Source organism: Saccopteryx bilineata, chromosome 1, assembly GCF_036850765.1.
Source record: "Saccopteryx bilineata isolate mSacBil1 chromosome 1, mSacBil1_pri_phased_curated, whole genome shotgun sequence".
NCBI lineage: Eukaryota > Metazoa > Chordata > Mammalia > Chiroptera > Emballonuridae > Saccopteryx > Saccopteryx bilineata.
This window is the reverse complement of record NC_089490.1, coordinates 367,385,287-367,411,956: the sequence shown is the minus strand read 5'-3', so window position 1 is coordinate 367,411,956 and position 26,670 is coordinate 367,385,287. Positions and strand designations below refer to the sequence as shown.

General features: G+C 44.2%; 1 protein-coding gene across 2 annotated transcripts in view; it reads right to left on the bottom strand.

Moving 5' to 3' along the window:
* The window catches only part of NELL1 (neural EGFL like 1), an 854,093-nt gene that overhangs the window by 719,725 nt on the left and 107,698 nt on the right, over positions 1-26,670 (bottom strand). For both annotated transcript variants that reach the window (XM_066251133.1, XM_066251134.1), the window contains exon 4: positions 23,925-24,095. In XM_066251133.1, the coding sequence (XP_066107230.1) occupies positions 23,925-24,095 (171 nt within the window). The remainder of the gene's footprint in view (positions 1-23,924; positions 24,096-26,670) is intronic.

The window sequence follows — 26,670 nt, the reverse complement described above, 5'->3', positions numbered from 1 at the left end:
TGTTTCTGGGTCCTCTATTCTGTTACATTGGTCTATATTTCTAGATTATACCAATACCACACTGTTTTGATTATTACAATATTGTAGTAAGTTTTGAAATCAAAAACTGTTAGTCTCAAGATTACATTGTCAATATTACATTGTAATTTTATTAATTCTATTCAATTTTTTCATTTTTCTTCCTCAGAGACTTCAATTAAGTTAGATCAGCTTTCTCCAATCTTCTCTATTGACCATGTTCTTCTGGTTATTTTTATTTCTCTATTTCAAGTTTTTTTCTTGGTTATTTTAATGCCTTTCCTCAATCCCCCTTATAATTCTTTCAGTTGAACTTAATTCTTCTTTGGGATTTTGGTAATTTATTCTTCATTACTAAAACAATATTGTCTTTCTCTTTTCATTCTTTCCTAAATTCAATCAACTTGTGTTTTACATTCCCTATTTTTTTTTTTTTTGGTAACTTCTACTCTGAGTTTCTGAATTTCTGATTAAAAGTGGGCTTTCATATCTCTAAAGGTTTTCTAAAGGATAACTTATTTGGGTTAGGAGTATTATTATTTTCTGTTGGGATTTATTTTTTAAGACTTCTCATTATAATAGTAGTTGTGTATATGTGTCCCTGCTCTTTTATGTCCATTTTTGTAAAGTTTTATTTTCAGGTACATTGAAGCTTTTAGTGTCCGCTGCCTCCAGTTATGCTGACAATGCATGGATACTATTATGTGTTCTGCTTGTTGTTCTATGAATGTTTTGGGGAGAATGTCGAGAGATTCAGATTTGGGCAATCACCATTATCCTAGAAAAACCAAGACATGAAGGACACTTTCCTATAGTCGCCGCCACTCATGACCTCCGAGCTAGAACAGCAGCACGGTCCCCGCACCCTTTACCGCACCACAGTGGCACCGACCACACTGGTACAGGAATCACCCTTTACCGCACCACAGCGGCACCGACCACACTGGTATAGGAATCACCCTTTACCACACCACAGTGGCACCGACCACACTGGTACAGGAATCACTTATTTACCTGCCAGTCTCCCTAGGATCCTAAAGGACTTGAACCTTTTCTTCAGAGCAGGTGGTTAGAACCTGACTCTTAACTAGATTAACTGGGTTTATAACATGATCTGCCACTTGTTGGCAATATAACCTTGAGCCTATTTGAGTAATAGAGTTACTTCACCACTGCTCTCTGGTTTTCTCATCTGAAAAATGTAGACAACAGTGCCTTCTCTATAGTGTTTTTGTGAGAATTGAGAGAGAACACATATTTAAAGCACTGAGAACAGTGCTCATCATATAGTAAGTATGTAATATTCTTATTCTTATCACCATCATCATTATCTCTGTATCCCCAGAAACGAGTATGGGACCTAACACATAAAACACAATAAATGCATAACTAATGAATGGTACAGATGTCTCTGTCTTCTGGATGGTAATAGCACTTAAGGTACATTTGATATACGGTTCAGCATTGCATCAGATACTAATGTGTATTACAGTCTACTAGTCTGTGGGTTGTTTTATGTTCCAAGTAAGACCATAAGCTTCTAGGAGGATATAATATATATTTAATTCAGTATCTCTTATCACATTATGCTGGCAAAGAAAAAGAAAAGAGCTTGATGTGCATTTTTGAAAAATGTAATAAACATTTAAATTAAAATATTCTGGACACATTACTGTGTGGTAGAACACAGATGAAAACACACACATACACACACAAAGAGTAACATCTGAAGATGTTGTTCTCATGCCCAATCTCCTCTCCACCCAGGAGGCTTCAGTACCGCAATGTCTAGCTGTAACTCTTCTGAGCCTGGAGTATTTGGTGCACTTATTTCATCTCTCTGTAAAATGCAGAGGTGATAGATGCCACTAGGTCTTATGTGATATTAAAAATAAAATAATTGTAAATTGTGGGGCCTGGCTTATAAGTAGCTCTCGGTTCTCTTCCTCAACTATGCCCTCCACCTCATCCCACCTGCTCCACCTGACTGACTCTACCTCCCAGATTAGGTCTCGGAGAAGGGAGAGACCCAGCAGCATATCCAGCCCAGCTGGCAGGTATCTCTGATATATACCTGTTGCAAAACACCCTCACACATATCCTTCCACCCTGAAAGCCTGTCTGCCCTGAAAGCCTGACTTCACCGCTTAGCCATTCGGTGGCTCAGAAAATCAACGCCATCTGTTTCATTGTTTGGTTTGGTTTAGCGTTGCACCAATAACTCAAAAGTGCTCAATGATCGGTGAAATAAGATACAAAGGAAGCAACACTGCGTAGTCATTCATTCTTTCCGTCAACAGATATTTATTGACTGTCCAATATGGGTTGGGCATTGTACTAAGTTCTGATGATACAGATATGAGACAAAGTCCTGACATCTTGGGGACATGTAGAAAAAGGGGAAGGTATGAACACATAATATGCAAATAAATACAGGAAGTGGCGAATGCAAAGAAGAAAAAAAGCAGGGTAAAGGGGATGGAGACATTATGATGCAAGAGTTTCTGATGAGGCGGCATCTGAATAATTGAAGGAAATAAAAAAGCAAATAAAAATATATATATATACAGAAAAAGTATCCCAGAGAGTGCAAACGATAAATGCCACGGTCCCACAAGAGCGTGCATGTGGAATGCTAATGCAACACCAAGAACTCAGGTGTGTCTGGAGCAACGGAAGCGAGAAGGGAGTGGGAAAGGATGAGGCTGGAGAAGCAGCAGAAGCCAGATGACCCTGGACTGTCAGGCCACTGCTATGGCTCAGTCTTTTAAGTGAGATGAGAAGAGCAGTGCAGTTTGGAGTAGAGCACTGTCACGATCTCATTTACTCAGTCTGACAAGTTGAGAATAGACTGGGAGTAGGGACACCACAAAGGTAAAACCAGAGAAAAGCTGCTGCTGACGATAGCAACAACGCAGATGAGAGGCAGTGGTTGGAGCTGGCTCGCAGCTGTACAGGCAGGGAAAGGCGGACAGATCTGAGATCTACCATGAAGATAAAATCAACAGAGAGTTTGCTGAAAAGTTATATGCAGAGTGTGAGAAAAAGCAAAAAGTGAAAGATGACTCCAAGTTTTAGGTGCCCAATAACCCAGTGAACAATAATTTTCAAGGAGGAAATGACCAATTATGTCAAGTGCAGCCAATAAGATAAAGGCTAAGAGTCTACCCCTTGGAATTGGCAATGTGGATGGCACTGGTGACTGTGATAAGAGTTTCTTTGGTATGATGATAGGGACCCAAACCTGAACAGGATGGATTCAAGAGAAAATGGGAGAGGAAGAAGTAGAGACAGAACATTTACTAGCTCTTATTGGGATTTTTACTGCAAAAAGAAGCAGAGAAATTGGAACATCAGCTAGAGAGGAGTGGAGATTAAGGAAAGGTCTTTATTAATGTATGACAGATTTAGAGAAAATATTGCAGCTGCTTAAGATAGCCCTGCTGACAGGAAATCCTGATGGTACAAGGGGGGGGGGTGGCCCTAAATCAGGAGCGTGTAGAGTATGCATAATAACAGAAAATGGAAGGTCCATGGTGCAGGAGCAGGTAGATCAGTGGAGATGGCAATGGATTCTCTTCTGATTGTTTTTGTTTTCTGGATGAGGTAGGAATCAAGTTTATCAACTCAGTTTATGAGCTTACAGTACTGAGTGTTGCGTGAGTGAGGATAGAGGAGATATAGGAGGATCATCTCCCAGAGGAGAGGATGATGATGACTTTGGAGTCCTCCAGGCCTGGGTTCAATTCCATCTCTAACCTGCCTATTCCTTCTAGGACTTTGATGGGTTAACCCTTCACAGTTCTACCTCTTCATGGTCACAGTGGAATTAAAGATTCCTTAAAAATACCTGATCCTGGCCCTGGATGGTTAGCTCAGCAGTAGAATGCCAGCCCAGCGTGTGGAAGTCCTGGGTTCCATTCTTGGTTGGAACACACAGGAAAAGCGCCCCTGCTTCTCCACCCTTTCCCCCCACTTCTCTCTCTCTCTCTCTCTCTCTCTCTCTCTCTCTCTCTCTCTCTTTTCTTCCTTCAGCCATGGCTCAAATGGTTTGAGGAAGTTAGCCCCAGGAGGGGGCCTTGCCTCAGGCGCTAAAATAGCTTGGTTGCCAAGCAACAAAGCAGCAGCCCCAGATGGGCAGAGCATTGCCTGGTAGGAGGATTGCAAGGTGGATCCCTGCCGGGGCTCATGCGGGAGCCTGTTGGTCTGCTTCCCCACCTCTCAATTAAAAAAAAAATACCTGATCCCACATGTCACAGCATTGTTCTAAAGTTAAATGAGATCTTTGGGTAAATTCACAATACATAGTAGATACCTGATAAATATTCATTCTTTTCCTATTTCTTATATCCACCCTCTATTTCTCTCTTTTGAACTAAAGTACAAACGAATGAGGATGAGATAAATGTCTTGTTGACAATTTAGAAATTAATAGAATGGAATGATCCTTGACCATTTCCTTCTTCTCTCTCTTCTAAATCCTTCTGGACTCTTTCTAACCTTGACACCCAACCAAATCAGTCAGCCAAGCGACCAATGGGTATTTGACAGCCCCTCCCCTGTACCCAAAGGCTATGTTGTGAGTGCTGAGATGAAAGAGGCACGAGAGACAGGAGGTTCTTTCCTCTTTAATCATTGTAAAGTGTGAGCAGAAAAATGAAAATCAGAAGGAAAGCTATCCTCCCAAAGCTATCCTTTAAGACAGTGGGGGCACACTAAACTCTCTAATATACAAATACTGGGTGCCCTTCCAGCTCCAGTCCTAACACACAACCGTGGTTTGAGGGCACCCAGAGACCAACAAGTTCAAAATCCTCGTTCTGCACAATGCCCAGAAAAGAGAAGTTCTTGGTTAACTTAGGCAAAGGGAAACCACTGGTAAAGGGAGGAGCTGGCCATGAACGCAACTGTCTGCCTGTATCTAAAGCCTTACTCACAAACCACGGCTCAGACCGCTTCCTCCTTTCCACTGGACCGCACTCTCCCACATGCAAATCCTTTAACAGCTCACCTGTGTCTGCTTCTGTCAGGGCCCTGAGCATCTCCCGCCTTAGAACTGTGGGTATATGCCCATCTCTTCAATGCTGAAAGGACAATAGATGTCAGCTCCTTTGAGGCCCAGAATTTCCTCTCACGACCACCACAGCCACTTACAGTATTCCTTCCCTCCTTTGTTCATTTACTCGTTAGTTTAACAAATGTGCAAACAAGTACCCGCTCTATGTCAGCTATTCTGCCAGGTGCTGGGGACACAGCATTAACACAAGACAAGTTCAAGTTTCTGACACTCTTTACTGGAGGCGTGGGGTACGGGTCAGGGAAAATGGGATGCGTCAATTAAATTGTAACCAGGTAAGTGATCAAGATCATTTCACCTAGTGGAAGTCCTTCAGAGACAATGAGAGGACGAGATGACTGACATGATACAAAGTGACCAGCTGGAGTCGGTGCCACACACCCCTCTCCAAGCTCAGGCACCAGGCCTTCCGCAGTGATCACCCATATAAATATCACTGCTGCTTCTCTTTAGCGACCAGCGTCAGATTATCAGGAACATGAATAACAAGATGAACTCTTGCTAACACAGCACTCTCTGAAGAGCGAAAAACGAAATCTAAGGGATTGGCCTTTTCCTCTACGTCTCTCAGCACCGTCTTGACATTCTCCCCTTTTCTGACCACATAATCATATTTAGCAAAGGCCTTATTGGAGAGTCCATCTGAGTGAGGCTCTTGTCATCTCTCATTTGTCACTAACTGGAGGGCATCTCATCTGTACTGCACAGGAGTGGGACCTGTGGGTGGAGTGAATAAAGAGGACACCTTGCAGGCGTGGCTTTAAAGGGTAATCATCAGGCCCCGTCCTCCTGGGGGACACGCTTCTCATTGCCAGTGCTGGGTGAGTGGATGTGAAGCCCTCTCTGGAGAGCTGCGGGCTCCATCCTCAAAGCCTCTGCTCCCCCAAGTCCCACGTCAAGGTCCCGGCATATCACAGAGAGAACGACCCCGCCCCATGCACAGCCCATTCCAGTTCACATAACATTCTGAACAGTCTTTATTCCCTCCTGGTGAGGTGGACAGAAGCGAGAGTTACTGCCGCCCTTGTGTTACTGACGAGAAACCCAGGACTCAAAGAGTTTAAGGCACTTGCCTAAGTGCACACAACAAGGAAATGGTGAAGCCCCAGACTGATTTGGTGTTTCTGACTTTGAACCTGGATCCTAGTGGAATCAGCCATTCAGGAATTCCCTGCTTTCTGTAAGTTTGTGTCATGCCACCTCGCTTTTAGGAAAAGACCTGCATTAGTGCAGTAACAGCTCTTCTGCAAAAGCAAAAATCCTCTCTGGGTTTCTTTCACTAGCTAAACAGGTGCTAATGCAGGACTTTCATAAAGGCGAAGTGCTATAACGCAAACTTTCAGAAAGCAGAGGCTAGTCCTTGCTTTATGCCACCTTGACTCATGAAAGTTTTCACAAAAACTCTTTACTTTAAGACAGTGGGGGGGAACTGTAGAGTGAGACCTGGTCATTAGAGAATACAGCACTGCCCCCTTATACGCAGTTTCGCTTCCACGGTTTCAGTTACCCATGGTCAACTGCCACATCAAAATTTTAAATGGAAAATTCCAGAAATAAACAATTCATAAGTTTTAAATTGTGTACATCTGAGTAGCATAATGAAATGTCCTGCTGTCCTGCTCCATCCCACCTGGTCATGAATCATCCCGTTGCCCAGCCTGACCATGCCACAGATGCACAGCCCACCAGCTAGAAATTTACTAGTCAGCTCAGACATCAGATTGTCCGTTGAGGCATGTCAGGGCTGGTGTTCAAGTCACACTTATTTTACATAACAATGGCACCTCTGGACCAGAGTAGTGATCCTGGCAATTCAGATATGCCAAAGAGAAGCCTGAAAGAGCTTCCCTCTCAACTTAGTAAGGAAAAAAAAAAAAAAAAGGTATGCTGAGATAAGATCCACAATAAGAACTAATCTCTGTCTATGAAATGGTAAAGAAGGAAAAAGAAATTTGTACTAATTTTGCTGGAGCGACCCAAACTGTAAAAATTACGGTTACAGCATGTAGTAAGTGCTTAGTTAAGACAGAAAAAGCATGAAATTTGTAGACGGAAGCCATGAACAGAAAATGTGTGTCCACTGACGGCAGCATGGTGAGCCAGACAGCATTGAGCCTAGAGGAAGACTCAGCAAGAAAATGAGTGACACCGAACCATATGCTGCAAGTAAGACATGGTTACAATATAATACCAAACAGATATACAATATAATGCCAGAGAGAAAAACCATATTCATCTAACTTTGATGACAGTATATTCTTATAACTGTTTTATTTTAGTTATTATTTTAAATATCTTATTGTGTCTAACTTATAAATTAAACTATCACAGGTTTGTATGTAGTAGAAAAAACAGCATAAATATGGTTTTGGCACTATTCAGTCTCAGGCATCCACTGGGGTTGTAGAACATAACTCCCATGGATAAGGCAGAGTTGCCGTAACGTATTAAAGAAATTATTCATGGAAGGATGGGCAGGGAGTAGATAAACCACAAGAAATAGTACACTGCTACGGAGTTTGTGTTTAAGAAAAGGATTAGGGAACCCTTTCTTCCTGTTCTTGAAAAGGCAGGGAACCCAAAAGTGAACCTCATAGGGCCTGTGGCTTTCAGTTCAGGGGCACAGTAAGCCCGAGGTGACCCCACAGAGAAGGAGCCAGGGGAATAGAGACCCTCTCTTCCCTCCCTCTGACCTCATGCCTGTTCTTCCTGCTGATGAAATTCAGAAGAAATCTCAATGGCAAAGGAGCCCCTCCCCCCCACCTTCGGCCCGTGTAGGTCAGCCTGCTAGGACTCAGAGTAGAGTGGAGAAGAGAAGAGAGAAGAGAGGGTATTTCTGGAGAAGCAAGTGGAAGATGCCCAGTCTAGACTCCAAGGTTTCCCACCACCCACTGCCTCCCCCTGGAGGGAAGCCTGGAGCCAGCATCTAAACACACTCCCTTTTGCAGGAGGTGACATTTTGGTTAATTCCATGATTGCTCACCTTGCAAACATCGGTCACTTTTTTCATGGGACACTTAGCAAAGATGTGCTCTAGGTTAAGGCTCAGCCACATCATTTGTACGTGGAACAGCTCCACGGATACCATAAAAGTTGCGTTCATTTTCTCCTCTGTTGAAATCTAGACTACAGATTTCAAAGTTACTCCAAATGAAACCTTACACCCACCTGCAAATGTCAACTCCATTGCTGTGTGGCTCTAACGCCTGGGGAAGTAAGTAGGCCCTCCACCAAGCTGGGGACCCTAACTGGCAGTGTAAGTCTAAAAAAGATCAAGGTGTCGCACGGAGTCAACATCAGGGAAGGAGCAAAGGCCAGGCCTGGATCTCCGCTGAGGGCAGGGAAGGGCTGCCATGCCAGAGGGAATGCTCTGAGTGGGGCGGCAGGGGAGCCCCAAAGCTCTGAGAAGCCAGGGATTCCTGGGCCGAGAAGGCAAGAGCTGGGAGGACCAGGAGGCGGAGCAAGTGGGGAGGAGGTGGCCTGGGCTAATGCTGCGATCAGGCACCGGCTCAGATGGGCCTCCATGGCACTGTGGAAAGGGCGGCTGTTTTTACAGGGCCTGCAAGAGGGCCAGAGCCACACGCAGGCGAGCAGAGACCAGGTTTCCCAAAGTGAAAGCTAACAAGAGCGGGCCCTGCCCACAGGGCTGCCGGACGCTGGAGGCAGCAGCCAGGCTGGCCTCTCAGACCCACTCAGGTTCTTTCCTCTGTTTGATCATGGCCTTGAAGACTCCCTGACGGCAGGAAAGCCTTGTATACAAATGATCCTGATTAACCAGATACCAGTATCGTGTCCTCGGATATGTCCCCGTTCACTTCTGCTTCACAGAAGAAAACCGTCATTATCAAATTCAGCAGCAGCAGCTGCATGGAGGTGGGTACTGAACACTAGGCATGGTGCTAAACCACTGGTAGGCTGGTGACAGTGTTCACAACCACCCCAAGAGCTATTTCCTTTTCTTCTTTGCTCAAAGGACCTCAGTTTTGTTGAGGGAGCAATGTGCCAGCACCAAGGAAGGAAGGAAGGTTGGTTTGTGACAATCATGGTAACCCCTGTCCCCTTTGCTAGGGGAAAGCATGTTGAGAATGACAGGGTAAAAGAATATAAAGGATGCTCCTGTCCCAGATGACATGTCTGAGCGCAAACTCATCTCAGGCACTGCCCCGACTCAACTGCCAATTAAAGTGAACACTATACCCTTAGAGTTCAAGCCACTATTATCTGCAACCAGGGGAGTCCCATCAAATGCATGTGCAGAGTCGCTTTTAATTCTCACCTCATGAGGGAGGCATTATTATTCTCCATATTTTACAACTGAGGCCTAGAAAAGTCAAATAACTTGCCAAGGTTATTTGGCAGAGCCAGCGTGGAAACCCAGGGCTTCCTAACTTCAAAAGCTTGTGCACGTAGCCACTAAACTGCACGTTCTCTCATCGCGTTGGCCTGGTGCCTGACCCTGCACAGCATCGGCTCCACTTCCGCCACACAAAATCAGATTTAGCATCCTGCCCATGCTCAGTGCACCTGACCCTAATCACATGCACGCTTCAATCTCATAACTTCCATCTCAGCATAGGCTAATTGCCATGGTTTCACCTAGCTATGTAGCTGAGACAGGACAGGCTGATCCAAGGGCAGGGGCTCTTGGCTCCCTACCCCGTGTCTATAGTGGCTGCTGTGTGTGATCAGCGAGAGGCATGAATTATAGCCCAAAGCAGCAGGCTAGAGGCCTGCTGGTGAATATTGCTCTGCACACTGCCAAGGCACAGAGCTGCCCACATTCTCTTCCAAGAAACAAAGCAGCCCTCAGTCCTCTTGAATACAGTCCGCTGCACATCAATGGTGTATCAAGCTTGATTCTGTGAAATGAAAAAGCAAATTGAAAAACAGTACATATAGGGCTGTCTCATTATTGAAAAAAAAATTGTGTTTGCATATGCAAATAAAAAACATAGACAAGAGAAATAAAATTGTTAATGATCACTTCTGTGGAATGGAATTAAGGGCAGAGTAATGGGCATCATGTGGTTTGAAATAGCTTGCACCTTTCATATTTCTCATGTTATTCAGTAGTTTTATTACATATTATATAATTTACATAGGAAATGAATCACAATAAGTTTTATATATTCTATCATATAAAGTTAAAAAAAAAGAAACCTATACTGCAAAAATTTTCACCCAAACTTTTACAATGTTCCTTAGAATTTCTGTCCTTATAACTTCTTGTACATGTTTTCTTTTCATTTTTAATTTTGTAGATAAGGCAAGCACCTTTCATAATTTAAAAACAATTTTTTCCCTGGCTGGTTGGCTCAGTGGTAGAGCGTCAGCCTGGCGTGCAGGAGTACCGGGTTCGATTCCCAGCCAGGACACACAGGAGAAGCGCTCATCTGCTTCTCCACCCCTCCTCTTCTCCTTCCTCTCTGTCTCTCTCTTCCCCTCCTGCAGCCGAGGCTCCATTGGAGCAAAGTTGGCCCAGACGCTGAGGATGGCTCTATGGCCTCTGCCTCAGGCGCTAGAATGGCTCTGGTCGCAACAGAACGACTCCCCAGATGGGCAGAGCATTGCCCCCTGGTGGGCATGCCGGGTGGATCCCAGTCAGGTGCATGCGGGAATCTGTCTGACTGCCTCCCTGTTTCCAACTTCAGAAAAATACAAAAAAAAAAAAAAACCCACAATTTTTTTTAAAAAAAATCCATTGAGTTCACAATACAGCTATACCAAAATAGCATGGGACAGACACTGAGGAGACCCCGCCCAAAAGGCCTAAGTGAATGTGCTTGAGGGGAGGCCCCCACAGTGAGCCTCCAATGAAGTTTTAGGAAGCAAACCTGCAGAGTTTTATAATGGTGCTATGTCCACCAAAGAGGCAAACACAGGTACCCAGCTGTGTTTGCTCTCCAGCAGAGGGAGCAGTGCCTTAACCCTCCAGGTGAGGGGTTGATGTTCCTTCCTTCTCTGTAAATTTCCTCCACTCCTTCATGCCTGCCACAGCTCTCTCCAACACAGGACACAAGTAAATTCAATTTGAGAACAAGGTACTGTTCACTTTTTGCTGTGAAATCACCAAAAAGCCTTTTATACATCAACAACCTTCCTCAAAAGAAGAATAATCCATAATCCTCAAAAGTTCAAAGCAGACATGCTAGGATTACCTCCCAGTTCCTTTAGCCTGATATTTACAAAGCATGCTGAAATTTACAACACACATTCCCAGCAGGTTCTCCTGTGATCTTCACAGTAACCTTGTACAAGTAAATTGGGTAGGGACCATGCCCACTCTGTACAAATGAGGAGATCGAGGCCAAGAACAAGGAGATGGAACTACAGTAGTGGGACCATCTAGAAGGCTAGAATCACAGGCCAGAAGGGACAAATACAGACCATCCAGACCACTGGATCAGAATTCGTCCATTTACTCAATCAGGTAATCACAAATATGTGGCTGACTACCTATTATGTGGCCGCACTATTAACGTACATCAAGGACACAAGGGTGAGATTTCAAGGTGTATACAGCCCCTGGGAAATGGAGACATCAATCATTTGATTGATCAAAAACTACTGTGACTAAAATGGACACTATTTTATAATGAAAATGTAAAACACAAAAGACTTCCTTCTTTTGTCCGAAGACTAAGGATAAGTAAAAGTGGACTTGATATTCTGGAATTGGCACGTGCAGAGATCCTGTGGCTTAAATGAGTATGATACACTTTTCAAACCAAGAGAACCTGAGTCAGAGGAATGGGGAGTCTAAAGCCATAAAGAAAGAAACACAGGTCAGACTGCAAAATTTTTGTAAGCTATCTTAGGCACTGTGACCTTTAGCCTAAAATTTAGCAGTGGCCAGTAAGTGAGTTTGTGTGTGTTGGAGTGGGAAAGGAATATGGTGATCAGATTTGCAGGGTGAAGTCCGTATTGATCACCTTAATGTCCATGAGAAATAGCCCTCCGTAAAAATAAATGAGGATTTCAATGTACTCACCTACTTCCTGTACCTTACTCTCCTATTAGCTCCTGTAGCCTCTAGTATGTAGCTAATTAGATAGCAATAAAAGAAGCAATAACAACAAATGCTCACCTAAGTGGGGTCCCCCAATACCTAAACCTTTATTTCACCACCTGTAGTTCTTAATGCAACCTTGTGAGGGCAAAATCAGCTGAAAGAACACCGAGTTTACTACCTTGAAATAGCGAATATCAAAATTCATACCGGAGCAGCGTAAAACCACCCATGTAACGCTGGGGACAAGCATAATGTACCTATTTCACATTTGAAGAAATAGGCGAATGGCTCATTTGCAGTCAGTCATGATTTCAGATTAGGTCCTTGGCCACTGCACATCAGCACAGAGGCACATGCAAGGCATACAAATCATAGGAGGACGATGGGCTGTTCGAAGGCCTGACCCCATATTATCTCTGTGGTATTGAGGTCATGAACCTGTCTATCAACACTCTAGATTCTCGGAAGGAAGGTGAGTCTTTAAGTCTAAAAATACTACCACCTAAGCCTTCTAGAGTCTAAAGACCAACAGTGGTTAGAATTTATAACAAGGCAGATTTTGATCCAACAGGGAAGCAGCCCAGTAAAGTGACCAGAATCCCCTGTGTCAGAAAATAATGCTTCAAACTTGGCCTTTGTTTCAATTTATAAATGGGATACCTTAAACCAGCGATTTTAAACCGGTGTGCCACGGCCTTGACCTCTTCGTCCTTAGATTGTCAAATTAAAAAAAAAGACAACGGCCTACACAACGACAGCCACCCCGTGTGGATGAATCTTATATAACTTTTTTTTTTTTGTCAGTTGGGAAAAAAATATATTTTTGGTGTGCCACAGAATTGTAGTAATTAGTTCATGTGTGCCATGAGGTGATAAAGGCTGAAAATGGCGGCTTTAGACTTTTTCTATGAGAAGTTAGAAATGTTATCTTGTCCCACAGGGGTGTTAACAGGAGGAAGAAGAGGAGGAGAAGAGAAGGCGGAGGGACTGGTAGAGAATGAACTACCTGAAACAGGAATCAGGAAGGACCCTCTGGTCTCTAGTCTGCCCCTGACTCACTGTGACCCCCGGGAGGAGCCCCTTCTCAGCAACTCCCCGTCTACACAACAGCCCACCGCAGACGGCCACAGTAAAGAGCAAGCGAATAAAGACATCATCTCTAAAGAAATACAAAAACACTAACCTGAACTCAGTAATGACTGAGCAAAAAGTCTGGTTTCCCCTGCAGGGTGCGTGGCCTATGAGGTCAAAATGTCAAAGAATTCGAGAAAATTGCACCATATCTCCCCCAGCTCCTTCTCTGCTTGTGCTTCAAAGACAGCATCAGAGCTGGAGAGCAGGTATTAGCAAAAGTGCACCGAGTGCCTAAGTGAATCCGGTGTCCTGCTGAGGACATACCAGGACTATCACAGCCTGGAGCTGTTTAACTCCAGTGGAAATGAAATTACATTCTGGGTAATACGGGCACTCTGACTGTCCCAAAGAAGCCAGCAGATGGCCTGGCTCCAAGCCTGTAAGTTCCTATGTGTGAAATTTGCTGTCAGGAAAGCGAGACCCTCAGACTAATGGACATTAATGAGAAGAGGTGCAGCATGACAGTCCCGAGGAAGAGTTACAGACGGTATCACACAGGCGCTTAGAGAGGGAGGAAAATTATTTCCACTCTAATTGCCCAGGAAAACCTCAGGTGAGGGTCCAGGCACATTAACCTGCTGGTTTAGTGGCTCTCAAACTCCTGCTGGGAGAAGCACTCACAAGAAGGAGGATGAACTGAGGGACAAGTCAACTGAATTTGAGGTCAGAGCAGGAAAGAAGTGCAGAGAAACCTTCTCCAAGCCTCACACCCCACGCTGAAGGAGACACACATGCCCCCTTGAAGGGCAGCAGCCGAAAGAGGACAGCTAGAAATGTCTCCTTGCATCCAACTGCTGTGGCTGTGATTATTTATAACATTAATTTAATTAAAGTTTCCAGAGATAGATGAATTTCTTTACGGTAGTATGGAAAATCAATTCTTTTCAAAGACAACATCAGTATCTTTGGTCTAAGTAGAAAATAATATATATTTGGATTTTTTTTCAATTAAAAATTCCTCATGGCTCATGCATTTTTTATTCCCCAATGCTCTTTTCTGACGAGTGATGCATAAAGGAACAGAGGCGGCTCATATGGAAATGTACATTTTTTAAAAGTAGAGTTCCATAACATGTATTGTTTTGGTTTGACTTTTTATTTTCTCTCCTTGCTTTCTTTTTTTAAAAGAAATAACCATGCATATCCATCAAAAAGGACAGAGTGAAATTACAACAATAAAGATGTAAGCATCGATATTTTCTCCTACAAGGAAACATTTATTTTTCTTACAGCCTATTTGCCTTCTATCCGTCCTGTATAGACCCAGGCCCACACAATACAATACAACTCAAAATGAGTCTGAAGGCATGTGGGTGAAATCACTAGGAGTTGGAAATGAAGTCTTATTTTTCTTTCTATTCGAATATATCTTGGGTCCCGTGTATGCCATAAAGTACCATCTTGTTCATCTACTCATGGCTTCAGGTAGCCAACAAAACCCCCACGTAAAGAGAGGATCCTATTGTATTTCTTCTTTGTCCTTTCTATCTGCAACTTTGAAAGCCAGGGAGTACAGGCTGATGGGGTGAGATGCAGACCATGCTCTTATCATCTGCTTCAATCAATCTTTGCACCTCCTACCTCTGTCTGCCATTGTAGCTGCGGTTAACCAAAGGTATATTTATACCCACCAGGAAACAAGAAGAAAAGATAACGGTTCTTGAAAAGATGAAATTAGAAATAGGTCCTCTACTGATGTCACTAGAAGACAGAGCAAAGTTAAATTTGGAACCCACCTAATGAGGATGAAATAAATAAGCCGCAGGGTGCATAGCATGAGCAAAGTGGGGGGGTGTCAGCCAAGTGAGACATACAGCACAGTAACACCTAGGCTGCCTTAACAATTAAGCAGCCACTCTCTACTTTGCCAAAGGACGTACAACTTTAAATATACTATTCTGGCCACCTAGATCTTTAGATGCATCCTCTCTCGTGATTTAAATCTTTACAGTTTGACAACAATGTCTCTTCGCCCTTCCAGAGTATGTGTTATGTTTTTCAACAGCGCAACTACTCATCATCTGCTGGCTACAGCACACCACTCTATCTTGTAGGTCACCAAACTACCAAGGTCCCCATGGCCAGGGAAGTATGCACAACCCCACTCCTGCCTCCCAAAGGCTATCCACTGTCACATGTCTGGGGGAGAGAACACTGGAAGAAATAAAAAGCACAAGGTGGAGAGGACAAGACACTAACATCCCTCAGCACCCAAGAATGCATATTTCGCATCTTCTCCAGCAAGGAGGGGGGCAAGTGAGAAAAAAAAAAAGACAGGCATCTAGTGTAAGTAGTCTTCTCACCAGCACACACTGCATTGTCTAACCACGTATCAGTTCGGGTGATTCAAACCCCTTGCTGGTCTACTACAAAAGTGGCTCTGTGAGGATGATGGATTGGATTGCTCTCCATGGTCCTGAAAGTTGAAAAAAAAACCATTTAAGCATCTCAGAGAGATGCCCTAGTCGGAGTTGGAAGGAGACACTGAAATCTCCTACTCCTGCCCCATATCGTATGCTGACAGAGCTAAGGCCAGAGCCTGGAAACAACTTTCCCAGGGGTATAAACATAACAATTTCTATTAGCTCAAGTTTTCAGTCTGGAGCATTTTTATGCTAAAAGTCAGAATTGCAAAATAGAGAAGCAAATATTTTCTTTAAGCGACCCAGGAAATTACGACAAATGAATTTGCTCACTCAGTTAAACCTCACCTGGTTTTACATCCCCTCATAAAAGTTGTGATAATTTTGGCTCATGAGCTCAGAAGGGGAAATTAAATTTCTGAACCTCCTTTCTCACGAGAATATAAAGGAAAGGAAGCTATGCCACATTCCTGAGGCTTGGGCAGGATCAACGAAAGATCTTATCATATTGGAGGGTGTATTTTCTTCCCCACTCCGGTTCAGTTCCATATTTTTAAAGAGACTCTGCAACTACATATTTTTAAAGGGACTCTGTTGGCATAAAAGCTGTGCACCATTGTGCTGTCTACCAACCATGTAACTAAAAGACAAACCAGTGGAGAACCCTGCCTAGTGGAGAATTTGGCAGTCAGAATAAATCCAGAGAGACTGACCTCAAGCTCCAACCTGCACTAATGTGTTGTGTGTAATGGGTCCACATTACACACTAGGTCCTGATCCATGGGACATAAGCCTCTGTTTACTGTGCTCATTTTCAATATGATAGTCTAACATCTTTTCTACATACGGTATATGTCTATAGTACTTCATGATGCTATATGTTTATACAGGAGCTTGAAATTTTCTGAGGATTTTACACATTCTTGCTACATCCTTCCAACAACCACATAGTTAGAAAAGTTACTATTACTCCCACTTTACAGATGCTAGCACAATTCCTGGCATGAATGAATGAATGAATGAATGAATGAATGAAAAATCTTTTAAAACAATCTAGATTCCCTGATCTCACATTCCTGCATTAGTGCATGTAGATCATATTTTATAAATGACAAAACCAAGACAAAGGTACAGCATTCATTTCCATCTAGGCTAAACCATAGCATGCATACATCTGATCACATGGAGAACGGACCTTCATTCCCTTTCCTCCCCACTCATACTTCCTTTTGCTGCTCCCCGTAGGCTCTTCCTCACTGCCAACTTGATACCACTCACCATACTCACTACTCTCACTGACACTACGTTTGGCTTTGTAGTACTTGCAAGATTTAGCTCCTAAAGGTTGACTCTCATGTGACTGGTACACAATCAAACCACACAGTGGCAAAGTGTAAAGCTGCAGAAATTGTCATGCATCCTCACCTGGGATGGTGAGAGGTTCAGAGGCTACTCTACATCCCCAGAAGTCCTCCCTTCTGTGATCTCCCAGACCTGATTGTCTCTACCAAGAATCCAGCAAGCCATCATTTATTTCTTTATGACATCTCTTTTACTGTTGCCTTGAACTATTACTTAACCCTTTGAGCAGTACAAACATTCATGTACATCCTGGTACCTCCTAACAATCCAGAGTAAGATCGTACAAAAACTTTTATTTTAGCCTGACCAGGTGGTGGCGCAGTGGATAGAGCGTCGGACTAGGATGCAGAAGGACCCAGGTTCGAGACCCCGAGGTCGCCAGCTTGAGCGTGGGCTCATCTGGCTTGAGCAAAGAGCTCGCCAGCTTGGACCCAAGGTCGCTGGCTCCAGCAGGGGGTTACTCAGTCTGCTGAAGACCCGCGGTCAAGGCACATGTGAGAAAGCAATCAATGAACAACTAAGAAGTCGCAACGCGCAACGAGAAACTGATGATTGATGCTTCTCATCTCTCTCTGTTCCTGTCTGTCTGTATCTGTCTATCTCTGCCTCTGTAAAAAAAAAAAACAAAAAAACTTTTATTTTAAAAATGTGTAAGGTGGCCCTGGCCAGTTGGGTCAGCAGTAGAGTATCAGCCCAGTGTGTGGAAGTCCTGGGTTCAATTCTCGGCCAGGTCACACAGGAGAAGTGCCTATCTGTTTCTCCACCTTCCCCCTCTCCTTTCTCTCTATCTCTCTCTTCCCCTCCTGCAGCCAAGGCTCCATTGGAGCAAAGTTGGCCCAGACGCTGAGGATGGCTCCATGGCTTCTGCCTCAGGAGCTAGAATGGCTCCAGTCACATCACAGCAACAGCCCAGATGGGCAGAGCATCGCCCCCTAGTGGGCATGCTGGGTGGATCTGGGTCAGGCACATACGGGGGGAGTCTGTCTCTCTACCCCCCACCCCCACCGCTTCTCACTTTGGAAAAATACCATAAATAAATAAATAAATACAATTTAAAATTTTTTTAAATATCAGTAAGGCAACATTTAAAAAAGGCAAATGTATGTTTTTCTTGTTTCCATAAATTGTTTATCAATCAAACATGATTTTAAGTTAATAAAACTGGAACTGGAACTAATTTCATTTTTTTAAAAAAACTCAGTCCTGGGGGTCAGCATGAAAAAACTCACTATTCAAAGGGTTAAATGTACATATGGGTATGTCTTATCTTCCTTACTCACTTGTCATCTCCTCGTGGACACAGGATTTGGAGCTGTGGGGTTAGTTGGACATGAGGCATACACTGGCTTCTCAATTTAATTTTGTTAATTGTGATGAGTTTTGTACATATGTTCATGTTCATGAAGAGAATAATATACCAGTTGTGGAACCAGCAGATGGAGAATCTTGGCCCGGCTCTCTTGGAAGCTGTAACCTTTGATAGTCATTTCTTCATTTCCTTTTCCTGACTATAAGCGAAAATGTTTGTATAAAACCAACACAGTGTTTTTACACATGTAGCTTAACTACCTTAAGGAATGTGAGGTCTAATAAGAAGATGTTGGTAAATACTTTAGGAGCTCTCTGAGGAGGAAGATGTCGCATCACCATATTTCATTGTGAAAACTTAGAGATAGAAACAGATGCTCACATCTTGAAATTACTCTGAAATATTAGAAACCTTGAATTACTACTGACTTGTTCAGTGATTTGCAGTAAGTTTATTTTTCTGATTCTACATGCTTTTCAAGATCAGTTGTACACAAAAACTGAATGTGTTCTGCAGTGAATAAACAGCACATCCTAAAAGTAACATCTAAATACATTTACTGTCTAAACTATAATCACTGAGTCAACTCCTTGTGAGAGTGACTATCAAGCTGCAGAGGTGTGTGTATGTGCGAGTGTGTGTGTGCGCTGTGCCCACTTGTACAGTCTGAACAAAGGAGGCAAGAGTGCAGAGTTCGGTTGCAATGTGACTGTGTAAGAAAATTTGTTTCAGCAGAGAGGCAAGAGGTGGATGGCTTAGAGTGAGGACACCTGCATACTGCAAAACACGCTGGCCAAAGGCCAGATGAAGGTGCCACTTGATTAGAAAATGCTTCTCAGTCCATCACTTGGCTACCGAGAACCTCAGCTCCATTGTCACTTCCAGGATGACCAAGATGCCGGGAGGGACTGTTTGTAGTTCCCTTCACTGCTCAGCCGCTGTTATGAATTGTCATATCAACCTGCTCATGAGGCTTAGCCCGAGTCCATGTTCTCTCTGAATCCAGGGGCCAGGACACATCCCCATGGGAGGCCCTGGTGGCTCAGAATTCAAAATGTCTGAATGGATAAGCCATGAACTTCCTGATGAGAAGGACTCTTCTCATCCTCCACTGCCTGGCAGAGACATTAATATGATGGGTTGATGAATAATTAAAAGTCACCAAATAGGCCCTGGCCGGTTGGCTCAGCGGTAGAGCGTCGGCCTGGCGTGCGGGGGACCCAGGTTCGATTCCCAGCCAGGGCACATAGAGGAGGCGCCCATTTGCTTTTCCACGCCCCCCTCCTTCCTCTCTGTCTCTCTCTTCCCCTCCCGCAGCCAAGGCTCCATTGCAGCAAAGATGGCCCGGGCACTGGGGATGGCTCCTTGGCCTCTGCCCAGGCGCTGGAGTGGCTCTGGTCGCAACAGAGCGACGCCCCAGAGGGGCAGAGCATCGTCCCCTGGTGGGCAGAGCGTCGCCCCTGGTGGGCGTGCCGGGTGGATCCTGGTCGGGCGCATGTGGGAGTCTGTCTGACTGTCTCTCCCCATTTCCAGCTTCAGAAAAATACAAAAAAAAAAGTCACCAAATTAAAAGAAGGAAAGAAGATGCCTTTTTGTGGTAAATAAAAGAGCACTGAAGCACTGAATCCACGTGTCAGTGGTTGCTGGGCTTTGAGTAATGGGGACAGGCTGCAGGGGGCGCTGGGAATGGGGGCTGAAAATCTGATGTAGGGGTGTTCAGGCCTCCTTCTAGGTTTTGTTGGCAACTATTAATAAATACAACGGCAGCTAGAGAGAAACCAAGGCAGTGGAGATAATCAGTCTGGCCACCCAACTGAATGAATTCTTTTATGTTTCTAGCTTGAGGTGAGCCACTGCCCACGCTTTGGGAGCTTCTAAGTAGTCCTAGCTAAAGAGCTGAAGCCGAAAGAGAGAACTGTAGATCCCCGGAGCAAGTAGAAACTGTTAAACCATTGACGGAAATAGCAGTCACTTTCCTTTGACAATTTGTGTAATCAGGTCTGAAAAGGCTCTGTTCTCGATTCTAACCTAAAAAAAGGTGGAAAGCCCGCCACACTTACAGTTCCTCGGAGCAACAGAATTGCCTGGGAAACCGTCTCCTCCTGTTTCCAAATTTTTTCATGGCCCCTGTACCTTCTGTGGCATCTCTCCCCTGGGAAGACTCCCTGGTGTGGTTGTGACTTTGTCCTGAGGTTTGGGGGTTAGATCCCAGTTCAAAGTTTTAGCTCTATGGTTATTACATTATGTGACTCAGAACAAGCTAATTACCTTCTCTGAGCCTAATTCCAAATCTGGGTCTAATAAAATTGTCCCCACATGGCTATCTTAAGGACTGTCATGCCTAACACATTACCTGGCCTGCAGTAGATGCCCAATCAGTAAGGCCCCTCCCCCCTCCAATGCCAGTGCAATGGGTTCCATTAGTAAGATTCCACACCTTCCCAAACAACTCCAGTGATCAGCAATATAAAACATGGGGGAACAAAATACTGGGAAGGAGCAAACTGCTCACACTGCACCAGGCTATGCCCTCCCTCAATGCCAAGCTCATGATCACTGGTCCCCAGTGATGGGGCGAACAGTCTTGTAGCTGGAGCAGACACTCATGGGTCAGACTTGGGCCCACATCCCAGCACTGCCACGTATTAGCAGCAGGATTGCAGGCGTATAACGCAATCTCAGTTCCATCGTTTTAAAACAAGGAAAACAACAGCCTTGAGTGTGAGATGAATGAATTCTATGAAATGCTTAAGTAGCACTATGCCTAGCACAGTCAACTCTCAATAACTGTTGCCTATCACATCACCATTGATCATCTAACCAGCAGGACTCTAGTGGGTGACAGGCTGAGAAAACTAAGAAAATGTATAACTCTAAAGGTAAAAGAAATCAAAGAGTAAGAATCTCATGAAGGGATGAAATGCATAGCTTAGAGAGTGAAACGTGAGCTGCCGTGAAATTCATTCTCCTGGGAGGGGGGCCTTGGTAGGAAGTTAATAGACCAGCCCCTTGTTAAGTAAACCAGTGCTCTGCCACTCTGAAATCAGCTTGTGCTGGCCAGGAAGAAATCTGTGAGAAGAGAAGTTTGTTTTGTGCACTATAGTCCCTCCCCTCCCCTTACTCTTTGCCTCCTCTTTACTGGGGGTCTGCTTCAGGTACTTAGTTCTCCATGGTCTCCCATTAATCTGTTGCAGCCCAGCCTCTCCTCCAGCTTCTCCCCCTCGAGCTAAACCAGAGGTTTGGCAATGCCAGTCCCTGCACCAGGTCCAGACTGCCTACATAAAACCCCATGGAGAGCTTGCTAAAAATATAGCTTCTCAGGTTCCAACCCACAGGGTCTGACCCAGTAGGTCAGATGGGGCCTGGTTACCCATATATTCCCCTTTAAGTTCCCTAGTAATTATTATGAGCAGTCAGGTTTGGGAACTATGTTCCAGACATTTCCTACACCAAAGCCAACACTGACCTCTCCTATGGCCCAGCCATTCCAGGCTTTTCTTTTCCCTGACTGATCTAAAAAACTCATTTGTGCTTGGGTCCATGAATCATCAACTAGCAACAACTTTTTTTTTCCCCCTCCAAGAGCTGACAGAAAGGCCAACATTATGCCGTGAACCAAAGTATGAAAAATTTCAAGAGAAGGAAAAGAATATTTAGAAGCCCCTAAGTCCATTCATTATAAACAGGTCTGATCCAGAAAACATTGCGGATTCCAGTTCTCCCACCCTCTTCCCCACTTTCCAGGTGAAGAGGTCAAGGAAGCCAATGAGGACGTGCAGGGGATGGAAGTGTGGAGATCAGGAGGCACTACAGATGTGCAGACTGGTGTGCAGACTACGTAATCGTAACAGCCATCACCACCGTGTATCAAACACCAGCCTGAGCACTCCACATGGGTTGTATCTCTTAACGTTCCCATCTACGAGTATATATTAGTACTCTCATCCCCAGTTTACAAATTAAAAAACTGAGATACAAAGACATTAACTTGCCCAAATTTGCCCAGCTAGCAAATTGGCGGCAAACAGAAGAGAATGTCTCCTAGGGACCAGAGAATTGGTGAAAATATTAGAGGTAAAAGGAGAAAGCCAAACATTGCAGAGCAGGAAAACAGCAATGTCTCTGGGGGCTACTCAGTTGGGAATTTCTACATGAGGGCTTTGAGGGCTCTTCCTGGCCTATGGATAAGAGGACAAGCAAGGCCCTTCCTCTGCTCTCCCCTCTGGGAAGCAAACGTTGGGGGTGGGGGGAGCAAGAGTGCCCCCTGATAGTCTCTGGTTCTAGAGAACTGGAGGAGATGCTGAGCCCTTGAAGGTGGAAGCCGCGGCACGGCTGGGGGTGGGCTCTGTGCAAGCCCAAGCCTGGACTGCTGGTAAAAACCCAGCGGCTTTGAGGGAACCTCTGTCCAGACACACGTATTATATATCTGGATTGCTCTTCAGAAATCCAGAAAGTACCTTAAATAGATGACATTGAAATGGACCAAGACTCACTTCAACATAGTAGAACTTCCCTTCAGACTGACTAATCAGCAGTTGCTTTTTGCTCTTTCAGGACCTTTTCTAAAAGAGACTATGGGGGGTGGGGGCAGAGAGACAGACTACAGATCTAGGATGGCAATAAACACCTCCTCATCAGAAAAGTAGTCTGGAGCTGACTGACCTTGAAGAATCCCTCTTTCTGTTGGGTTCCAGAAGGGAGACTGTCCCCAACATGCCTATTCTTTATTCTAGGCCAAGGGAGCAAGTCCTGCAGCTGAACGGCCATTTGAACTTTGATGGTATCACTAATGAGAACAAACAATTCACGGGCAGTGCCTGCAATGCAGAGATGTCTCTATAATAAGGCTCACAAAGCTCTTCATAAGGATTTTCAGCCTGTTCTGGAGAGATCAAAACATTCCTCTTGGCCTCCATTATCCAGCTGTCCAGACACAAATGACCCAACAGAGACCAACAGTCCTGTCTTCAGCCGGCAGTCAACCTGATTCCAATGACAGACTCACTCGGGGCACAGTAACTCTGTCACAACCCAAACTGCCACCTCCAGTAAAACGCCTCTGACCACACAAATAGTCCTGCCATCCTCAAAAAGGTGAGAAGGTTCATTCCTCTGCAGAGAATGGATGGTGTCAATTCCAAAAGATTGAGGGGGGAAAAAAAACCCAGCCCCTTAAAAAGCCTCCATTTGGAAAAGATATTTAAGCAGAGCTGTGCCTGATGAAGTGAAATAGAATTAGCCGCTTCAGTGGCACAAGCGTCTCAGATTCATTCCAAGGTAGACTGGCTTATCTGCCTCCAAGAGGAACGACTTAACAACAATGCATCACAGTTAACTGTGATCACAGCTCCATGGAATTCGAGACAGAGCCTGGAGTACACCGAGGGGCACTTAATTCCCCCAATCTGTAATCAACCTTTTGTACATTTGTTCCTAATCACAGGATACTGTTTCATCTTAATGAACTGTTTTCTTAGTGCATTACACTTGGTCATTTCAGCACACCTAATGGCCCATTCAGTAGGTTAAATTACAATTAAGGTCCCCAGGTTTTTGTTTCCCAGTAAGGCGGAGAGGGGCTTGAGGTCTCCCCCTTCCCATGGCTCGATTTCAAGGACAGATCATGCGAGATCAAAGGCAAACATGTACCTGTTGCAGTCGACGTGGAGGAGGAGGTGAGAGGCACTAACCGACAGTGCGACCTTGTGCCATTGTCCATCTGCCATCCGGTACGGAAGGGCCTCTGTCCTGGGCTTCCCGTTGTGTATATAATGGTACCGAATCTCATCCCTCAGACCACTGCTCTCCAGTTCAAAATAGCTGTATGGAAAGCAACAAGAAGTTATTTTATTTTCCTTCTGGACATCATAGGCATCATCAGCCCTTGCTACTTACTAGCTTGCTGCTACGTTTCTCAGAATCTAACATAAGTGAAACATGACACCATGAGCTACAACCCAAGATCAATTGTACCACATGGCACCCAATTCACCTATTATCTGAGGGCCCTGACAGTGACATCCTGAGCCTCTGAAATGGACATTAATTGAGCTACTGTGAGACGACTGGTCCCAAACCAGTTAGCAAAGTGCTGTGCAGTGTCTCTTAAATACTTAAAAGCAGTTCAGAACCTTCTTCTTATTGTCTAAAAAAGGCTATTCCCATGGAATGGATGTATTATTATTTTTATTGCTGCCATTTTTACTTTTTCAAGAATTAAAGCAAAATAGAAGTCATGCTGGATATGAGGGATTGAAATACACAGTGAAGAGAGTAAAGAAATTAGTAAGGCTTGTTTTTTTGTTTGTTTTTTTTACTCCACCCTGCACAGAAAGCTATAAGTAGACAACTATTCCTAGATGAGTTGGGGAGAAAACACTGAAGATACATAGGGACCAGAATTTCAAATCATCATGAAATAAAACATGTAATTAAGCTTTTTTCCTTCCTCAGCTTGTTATCATGTTTGCAGATTCATCAAAAACTCTTAGCATCACCACTGTGGTCTACAGTTCAGTGTAAAATGTAGCCGGCAACTTTGGGACACTCTTCAGTCACACACCAGGCCTGACACTTTCAGGGGGGCAGAACTCCCCCTCCACCCCGCCCTGAGACTCTGTGCCTCTGCTGAATCTTGCCATCTTCATTGGGTCTCATCTCCCTGTCAGGCATTGCATGAGACCTTTAATATATTCCAGGGGTCAGGAACCTATGGCTCGCGAGACAGATGTGGCTCTTTTGATGGCTGCATCTGGCTCTCAGAAAAACCTTTAATAAAAAAAATAATAACATTAAAAATATAAAACATTCTCATGTATTACAATCCATTCATTTCCTACTGCTCATGTTCATGGTTGGGGGGGTGGCTAGAGCTAATCACAACTGTCCTCCGGGACAACACCCAATTTTTATTGGATAATGCGTAATGTACACAGGTCGTTGTATGGTTCTCACGGAATTACATTTTAAAATATGGCCTGATGTGTGGTGGCGCAGTGGATAAAGTGTCAACCTGGAAATGCTGAGGTCGCCGGTTCAAAACCCTGGGCTTGCCTGGTCAAGGCACATATGGGAGTTGATGCTTCCAGCTCCTCCCCCTTCTCTCTCTCTGCCTCTCTCTCCTCTCTCTTCCTCTCTGTCTCTCTCTCTCCCTCTCTCCTCTCTAAAAATGAATAAATAAAATAAAATAATAAAAAAACTAAAATATGTGGCATTCATGGCTCTCTCAGCCAAAAAGTTTCCCAACCCCTGATATATACTGTCTAATTTATCACCCACAAAAGCCCATGAGACTGATATTACTATCCCTTTTTAATTCTTAAAAAAACTGAGATTCTGGAATTAAACAGCATACCTAAGCCAGGATTTAAACTCAGGCCTCACTATGTGATGGCCTGTGTTCTTGCTACTGGCTTTGTGCCTGTCTCCAAGGTGGGATAACTGAGCAGTAAAGACAGTCTCAGCCAGCACTATCTCCCAGCAACTCATTCAGAGAAACAACTCAAAAACTACTCACCTAGACAGGCAACTAGGTTCCATCCCCAGACTTGGAAGGACCTACTGCTTCTACTCTCATCCGTCGAGTTGGCCTGACCCCATGAGCCAGATCATATTTAATCCAAGACACAAAAATGCATCTTCTATGAGGACCGAAATGAATATATCATGAAACTCAGTCTCTATTATTCATGACTCCCAAATCTCATGTCAGAGAGAAAGGTGTATTTCTTGCTCATCTTTCATGGGGATCTTCCCAAGAGAGCAGCAAGGGGACACAGAGTCACGCCGGCCTCTGACCCACCCCGTTTGCACGAGGCAAAGAACCAGGCCCAAGGTCATCAACTGGAGAAGTAACTTACACTGCAAGCACATTCCTGGGCCCACATGCATGCTGACTGGTAATAATAAATAAAAATACAGATTGTAAGACGGTAAAAGAAGAAATCCCTTAACACAGAAGATGTTCACTGTAAGAGAATCCTCCAAATTTCTTCTAAGCTGCTAGAACAGTAGAAGAATTAAACAGAGAACTTCAAAGGTCAAGAAGACTTTAGAAATTGTCAGGTCATTCATTAATTTATTCAACATGCTACTAAACACAGAGTAAAAGACTTAAAAAAAAAGGATTTAAATGCAGACACTGTTCTCAAGATGCTTTGAGACCAGGTAAAATGCTTGTCTCTCCCATAAACAGCTAGAAGCGGGTCTAAGAGAAAGGAATGGGAGGCATTTCATAAGCAACTGCCAGGTGCCAGCAATGGGCCAAGTGCTTTCACAAACACCATCTCATTCAACTTCTCCAGTGTAGAGATTAGTATCCGTATCTTACAGACGAGTTCACGTATGATAAGAGATATTCAATACCTTGCCTAAGACAACACAGCTCCTGTACAGA